This window comes from Nerophis ophidion, linkage group LG14 (genome assembly GCF_033978795.1).
Source record: "Nerophis ophidion isolate RoL-2023_Sa linkage group LG14, RoL_Noph_v1.0, whole genome shotgun sequence".
Taxonomy (NCBI): Eukaryota; Metazoa; Chordata; class Actinopteri; order Syngnathiformes; family Syngnathidae; genus Nerophis; species Nerophis ophidion.
In genome coordinates, this window is record NC_084624.1 from 11023311 (window position 1) to 11031729 (window position 8419).

General features: G+C 40.7%; 1 protein-coding gene across 1 annotated transcript in view; it reads left to right on the top strand.

The window, feature by feature from the left end:
* Positions 1–8419, top strand: part of ano8a (anoctamin 8a) — a 78242-nt gene that overhangs the window by 28218 nt on the left and 41605 nt on the right. The window contains exons 7-10 of the mRNA XM_061919827.1: positions 2069–2165; positions 4450–4566; positions 4645–4772; positions 6921–7082. Of these exons, the coding sequence (XP_061775811.1) occupies positions 2069–2165; positions 4450–4566; positions 4645–4772; positions 6921–7082 (504 nt within the window). The remainder of the gene's footprint in view (positions 1–2068; positions 2166–4449; positions 4567–4644; positions 4773–6920; positions 7083–8419) is intronic.

Sequence of the window (8419 nt, forward strand, 5' to 3'; positions counted from 1 at the left end):
TTTTTTTGTGGACATGTTCCATAAATATTGATGTTAAAGATTTCTTTTTTGTGAAGAAATGTTTATAATGAAGTTGATGAATCCAGATGGATCTCTATTACAATCCCCAAAGAGGACACTTTAAGTTGATGATTACTTCTATGTGTAGAAATCTTTATTTATAATTAAATCACTTGTTTATTTTTCAACAACTTTTTAGTTATTTAAAAAAATAATTCCAAATAGTTCAAGAAAGACCACTACAAATGAGCAATATTTTGCACTGTTATACAATTTAATAAATCAGAAACTGATGACATAGTGCTGTATTTTACTTCTTTATCTCTTTTTTTCAACCAAAAATGCTTTGCTCTGATTAGGGGGTACTTGAATTAAAAAAATGTTCATTGGGGGTACATCACTGAAAAAATGTTGAGAACCACTGGAGTAGAACATCGTAAAGCCTGCCACAAATGATGAAAAGTAATGATGGATTTTGTTTGTTTTGCACATTTCATGCTGCAGTACAAACCGATATTTAAAAAATAAAAGATTAGATAAAATAATATCAGTGAAGCAAAAGAAACACGAAACATGCAAAATAAGGTATTATTCGGACCATAGTGCGCACCGGATTATAAGGCGCACTGCCGATGAATGGTCTATTTTTGATCTTTTTAATACATTAGGCGTACCGGATTATAAGGCGCATTAAAGGAGTCATATTATTATGATTTTTTTCTAAATATAAAATACTTTCTTGTGGTCGACATAACATGTAATGGTGGGGGCGGCATAGCTCGGTTGGTAGAGTGGCCGTGTCAGCAACTTGAGGGTTGCAGGTTCGATTCCCGCTTGTGCCATCCTAGTTACTGGCATTGTGTCCTTGGGCAACACACTTTACCCACCTGCTCCCCGTGCCACCCACACTGGTTTAAATGGAACTTAGATATTGGGTGTCACTATGTAAAGCGCTGTGAGTCACTTGAGAAAAGCGCTATATAAATAAAATTCACTTCACTTCTTTGGTCAAAATGTTGCATGGATGATGTATTGTAGACCATCTTCAAGTCGCTTTCTGACCGTCGCTTCCGGAAGCGTCCTTTTGTGGGCGTCCTTATTTACGTGGCTCACCTTCGACAGCGTCTTCTGCCCTTCATCTTTGTTGTAGCGGTCTAGCGTGCAAAGACGGTAAGGGAAGAAGTGTCATAAGATGGAGCTGACTGTTTTAATGACATTCAGACTTTACTTCAATCAATACCGGAGCAGGATCTTCTCATCTGGAAAAAACCACACCGGAAATGTGTCCCGTGAAAAACCGCCTGACCGGAATTCATCTTATTTTGTTTTATATTCTTCCTTTCTGTCTCTGGGTGTGTGTGCTAAGTCCATAAAAGGAGATGTTTGTCTGTAAAACAACTGTTTTAAGTCATACCGTAAATGTTGACGTCGAGCTAGACATGTAGTCTCTTCTCAAGGATAGGGCTATCACTTTTGCATTCCGAAGTCCCAGTTCGGGCCTCTTTCGTACTAGAAGTGCTTTAATCCACCTGCCAATGTCAAACTAAGTGGCCTTATCTTATTATGTGCTCAAAGTGAAATACCACTGTTTACTTAAACTTGGTGGTTTGCTTTCTCCAAGATGAATATAGACACTCTCCATCCGCAAAACATAATATGAGTTAATGAATTCACTTCAAGTCTCTTAAAATGAATCAAATTGGTGCCTTGTTAGATTTATTTGGTTAATCCATTCCATAATTGAATTCCACATACGGATATGCTAAAGGTTTTAAGTGTTGTACGAGCTTACAAATGTTCCAGAGTTCTGTTAGAGAGAGCTTGCTTTTTTGCAGAAGGTGTTTAAAAACAGCAGAAAGCAGAGTAAATTAAAATGTCTTCTGTAGAGGACGCTGGTTCTCCGGAATAAACCAAAGGAGAATAATAAGTAGTCCGGACCTCAATATGGGAATTTAGTTGAATATCGCTGCATCGTGCCATCTTTTACTACAATAGTGCAGTAACTATTCTCAGTGTGCAATATGATTACTGTCATTTGTTTGTTGCACCACTTATGCTTTGTTTTTAGGAGCGCCAGAGCATCATTAAGTACTGGCTGGACAATCTACGAGCCAGGCAGGGGGAGGTGCTTCACAACATTCACTTCCTGGAGGGGCAACCCATTAGTAAGCTTCCTTTCAGTGCTGTTGTCATAATACAAAACCCAAAACCAGTGACGTTAGCACGTTGTGTAAATGGTAAATAAAAACATAATACAATGATTTGCAAATTCTTTTCGACATATATTTAATTGAATAGACTGCAAAGACAAGATATTTAATGTTCCAACAGGAAAATGTTGTTAATTTTTGCAAATATTACCTCATTTGAAATTTGATGCCTGCAACATGTTTCAAAAAAGCTGGCACAAGTGGCAAAAAAGACTGAGAAAGTTGAGGAATGCTTATCAAACACTTAATTAGAACATCCCGCAGGTGAACAGGCTAATTGGGAACAGGTGGGTGCCATTATTGGGTATAAAAGCAGAGTCCGTGGAATGCTCAGTCATTCACAAACAAGGACGGGGCGAGGGTCACGAATTTTTGAACAAATGCGTGAGCAAACAGTTTTGAAACAACATTTCTCAACAAGCTATTGATTCCCCTGAAGGAATGTATCTATTGCATCGAATTAAGGGATTTCACCCTCTAAGGTCCATAATATTATCAAAAGGACAAAAACCAACATTGAATGCCCGTGACCTTGGATCCCTCAGGCGTTACTGCATCAAAAAGCGACATCAGTGTGTAAAGGATATCACCACATGGGCTCAGGAACACTTCAGAAAACCACTGTCGGTAACTACAGTTCGTCACTGCATCTGTAAGTTCATGTTAAAACTGTACTATGCAAAGCCAAAGCCATTCATCAACAACACCCGACTGGGCCTGAGCTCATCTAAGATGGACTGATGCAAAGTGGAAAAGTGTTCTGCAGTCTGACGAGTCCACATTTCAAATTGTTTTTGAAAAATGTGGACGTCGTGTCCTCCGGACTAAAGAGGAAAAGAACCATCCAGATTGTTATCGGCGCAAAGTTGAAAAGCCAGCATCTGTGATGGTATGGGGGTGCATTAGTGGCCAAGGCATGGGTAACTCACACATCTGTGAAGGCACCATTAATGCTGAAAGGTACATACAAGTTTTGGAGAAACATATGTTGCCATCCAAGTAACGTCATTAAGGACACCCCTGCTTATTTCAGCAAGACAATGCCAAGCCACGTGTTACAACAGCGTTGCTTCATAGTAAAAGAGTGCAGGTACTAAACTTTCCTGCCTGTAGTCCAGACCTGTCTCCCATTGAAAATGTGTGGCGCATTATGAAGCCTAAAATACCACAACTGTTGAACAACTCAAGCTGTACATCAAGCAAGAATGGGAAAGAATCCCACCTGAAAAGCTTCAAAAATGTGTCTCCTCAGTTCTCAAATGTTTACTAAGTGTTATTAAAAGGAAAGGCCATGTAACACAGTGGTAAAAATGCCTCTTTGCCAACTTTTTTGCAACGTGTTGCTGCCATTAAGTTCTAAAAGTAAGTGTGACAGTCGCTTGCTGTCGTCGCTCAGGTTCAGTGGACCACCCAGGAAGGACATGCTTTTAAGCAGGTTTTACTCTATTTTTTCAAATAAAGCTTGTCTTTAGTGTAGGTCGGACCGCTTTGCAGCTGCTCTTTTCCACTGGGGCGGTTTAGCTCGGTTGGTAGAGTGGCCGTGTCAGCAACTTGAGGGTTGCAGGTTCGATTCCCGCTTCTGCCATCCTAGTCACTGCCGTTGTGTCCTTGAGGAAAGACACTTTACCCACCTGCTTCCAGTGCCACCCACACTGGTTTGAATGTAACTTAGATATTGGGTTTCACTATGTAAAGCGCTTTGAGTCACTAGAGAAAAAGCGCTATATAAATAAAATTAACTTCACTGATCGCTCACGGTCCTTCTCCGATTTCTCCTCCCTCTCCCTTTTATACAGTAGGAGGAGATGAATTAATTGTGTGTGTGCCACGCACCTGATTTAGATTGTGGCGGCGTCGCTCCCAGCAAGCCCCGCCTCTCCGCTCCGCCGCATCCTCCGCCTCCTTGCCTCCATCTTGGGCAGGGCTGCAGCGTGCCCTGGCCCGCCGTCGGCCCGTTGGCTCCGCCTCTCCACAATAAGTTTCTCAGTGTCAACATGAAATATTTTGTCTTTGCAGTCTAATCAATTGAATATAAGTTGAAAAGGATTTGCACATCATTGTATTCTGTTTTTATTTACCATTTACACAACGTGCCAACTTCACTGGTTTTCGGTTTTGTACATTGAGCTGAAAATGCCCCTGTCCTTCGCTTACTGACGGTCCTTAAAGGCACCTTAAAAACTGCACTCTAATTATGCCAGTATAACACTTTTTTGATGAACTTTTTCTGGCTGTGCAGTTCCGGAGCTGGTGACTCGGGGTGTGATCCATCAGATGTTTCCTCTCCACGAGCAGAGGATCCTGAATCAGCTGATGACCTCCTGGGTGCAGGCTGTTTGCGAGAGGCAGCCGCTGGGTAGGTGGCGGGTGGTTATTTACGTGACGTCAAAGTGGTATCGTTCGGCCCTTTTGAGTGTTTCCCTCCGTGAGGCAGATGACATCTGTGACTACTTCGGAGTGAAGATCGGCATGTATTTTGCCTGGCTGGGTTTCTACACCAGCTCCATGCTTTACCCCGCTGTCATCGGCTTCCTCCTGTGGATCCTGGCGGAGGCCGACCAGGTATTTGGAAGGAGTGCAAGGTGTGAATGTTGCGCCTTAAAATGCTTGCTTTTTCCAATGACATTGAGTCGACTTAATGAATATCGTCATCGATGTTTCCTTGTCATCTTAAAAAGGGCAGGATTTTAAGCAAATTTGGAAAACAAACACTGGATTGATGTTTTACTCCTTTTTGTAGGACCCACACTTAAGAGTAGACGCAGTAAAAGCACACAGTCGGACCTCATTGTCAAATTCATGTGCTGTTTTACAAACCCCGTTTCCATATGAGTTGGGAAATTGTGTTAGATGTAAATATAAACGGAATACAATGATTTGCAAATCCTTTTCAACCCATATTCAGTTGAATATGCTACAAAGACAACATATTTGCTGTTCAAACTGATAAACATTTTTTTTTGTGCAAATAATCATTAACTTTAGAATTTGATGCCAGCAACACGTGACAAAGAAGTTGGGAAAGGTGGCAATAAATACTGATAAAGCTGAGGAATGCTCATCAAACACTTATTTGGAACATCCCACAGGTGTGCAGGCTAATTGGGAACAGGTGGGTGCCATGATTGGGTATAAAAACAGCTTCCCAAAAAATGCTCAGTCTTTCACAAGAAAGGATGGGGCGAGGTACACCCCTTTGTCCACAACTGGGTGAGGAAATAGTCAAACAGTTTAAGAACAACGTTTCTCAAAGTACAACTGAAAGAAATTTAGGGATTTCAACATCTACGGTCCATAATATCCTCAAAAGGTTAAGAGAATCTGGAGAAATCACTCCACGTAAGCGGCATGGCCAGAAACCAACATTGAATGACCGTGACCTTCGATCCCTCAGACGGCACTGTATCAAAAACCGACATCAATCTCTAAAGGATATCACCACATGGGCTCAGGAACACTTCCGAAAACAACTGTGTACTAAATACAGTTTGTCGCTACATCTGCAAGTGCAAGTTAAAGCTCTACTATGCAAAGCGAAAGCCATTTATCAACAACATCCAGAAACGCCGCCGGCTTCTCTGGGCCCGAGATCATCAAAGATGGACTGATGCAAAGTGGAAAAGTGTTCTGTGGTCTGACGAGTCCACATTTCAAATTATTTTTGGAAATATTCGACATCGTGTCATCCGGACCAAAGGGGAAGCAAACCATCCAGACTGTTATCGACGCAAAGTTCAAAAGCCAGCATCTGTGATGGTATGGGGGTGCATTAGTGCCCAAGACATGGGTAACTTACACATCTGTGAAGGCACCATTAATGCTGAAAGGTACATACAGGTTTTGGAATCATATATGCTGCCATCTAAGCGCCGTCTTTTTCATGGACGCCTCTGCTTATTTCAGCAAGACAATGCGTCCCACTGGATGTGAATTCTCCCTGCCCACTGGGTGTGAGTTTTCCTTGCCCTTTTGGGGGTTCTTCCGAGGATGTTGTAGTCGTAATGATTTGTGCAGTCCTTTGAGACATTTGTGATTTGGGGCTATATAAATAAACATTGATTGATTGATTGAATGCCAAGCCACATTCAGCACGTGTTACAACAGCGTGGCTTCGTAAAAAAAGAGTGCGTTCCAGACCTGTCTCCCATCGAAAATGTGTGGCGCATTATGAAGCGTAAAATACGACAGCGGACTGTTGAAGGACTGAAGCTCTACATAAAACAAGAATAGGAAAGAATTCCACTTTCAAAGCTCCACAATTAGTTTCCTCAGTTCCCAAAAGTTTATTGAGTCTTGTTAAAAGAAAAGGTGATGCAACACAGTGGTGAACATGCACTTTCACAACTACTTTGGCACGTGTTGCTGGCATCAAATTCTAAAGTTATTAATTATTAGCAAAAAAAAAGGTTTTTCAGTTTGAACATCAAATATGTTGTCTTTGTAGCATATTCAACTGAAAATGGGTTGAAAAGGATTTGCAAATCATTGTATTCCGTTTATATTTACATGTAACACAATTTCCCAACTCATATGGAAACGGGCTTTGTACATTACCCAGAAGGCTTTGTGCAGTAGTCGGGAACTAGCAACTTTGGGAAATTTTTGCTCGTTTTTCTGAGGACTCCAAAGTACCGCATGGTGTGACATGACGGGATATTGGAGGAAAAACAGACAGGCGTATAAGTCGAGAATATGTGTGCCTCTGTTTAGACCAGTCAGGACATCTGCTGTGTCGTCTTCGCTCTCTTCAACGTCGTGTGGGCGACGTTGTTCCTGGAGCGCTGGAAGAGGCGAGAAGCTGAGCTGGCCTACAGGTGGGGCACTCTCGATACCCCTGCCGAGTCCTTGGAGGAGCCAAGGCCACAGTTCAGAGTGAGTCTCTCTATCAAACTCCAGGAGATTTTTGGCCACTGTGTGTGTTTTATTTGTTGGTGAAGGTTCCCGTCTGGCGTGTGCAATGAATCTCTCTGTAAATGCTTTTAGTTCAAGTGGCTCAGTCGGGGTAATGCCACGCTTCAAATAGTCTGTGCAGGATTTACTGTTGTCTGAGTCAGAGACGGAGCCACGTGACTTGGAACAACAATATTGTGTTTTACATTTTTAACAATCCCCAAAAACCAGTGAAGTCAGCACTTTGTGTAAATGGTAAATAAAAACAGAATACAATGATTTGCAAATCATTTTCAACTTATATTCAATTAAATAGACTGCAAAGACAAGATATTTAATGTTCGAACTGGAAAACTCAATTAGCAAATACTAGCTCATTTGGAACTATAGTAACTACAGTTGGTCGCAACGTCTGTAAGTGCAAGTTAAAACTTTATTATTAAAATCGAAAGCCATTTATCAACAACACCCAGAAACGCTGCCGGTTTTCCGAATTGCAAATCATTTTCAACCTATATTCAATTAAATAGACTGCAAAGACAAGATATTTAATGTTTGAACTGGAAAACTCAATTAGCAAATACTAGCTCATTTGGAACTATAGTAACTACAGTTGGTCGCAACGTCTGTAAGTGCAAGTTAAAACTTTATTATTAAAATCGAAAGCCATTTATCAACAACACCCAGAAACGCTGCCGGTTTTCCGATTTGCAAATCATTTTCAACCTATACTCAATTAAATAGACTGCAAAGACAAGATATTTAATGTTTGAACTGGAAAACTCAATTAGCAAGTATTAACTCATTTGGAACTATAGTAACTACAGTTGGTCGCGACATCTGTAAGTGCAAGTTAAAACTTTATTATTAAAATCGAAAGCCATTTATCAACAACACCCAGAAACGCTGCCGGTTTTCCGAATTGCAAATCATTTTCAACCTATATTCAATTAAATAGACTGCAAAGACAAGATATTTAATGTTTGAACTGGAAAACTCAATTAGCAAATACTAGCTCATTTGGAACTATAGTAACTACAGTTGGTCGCAACGTCTGTAAGTGCAAGTTAAAACTTTATTATTAAAATCGAAAGCCATTTATCAACAACACCCAGAAACGCTGCCGGTTTTCCGATTTGCAAATCATTTTCAACCTATACTCAATTAAATAGACTGCAAAGACAAGATATTTAATGTTTGAACTGGAAAACTCAATTAGCAAGTATTAACTCATTTGGAACTATAGTAACTACAGTTGGTCGCGACATCTGTAAGTGCAAGTTAAAACTTTACTATTAAAATCGAAAGCCATTTATCAA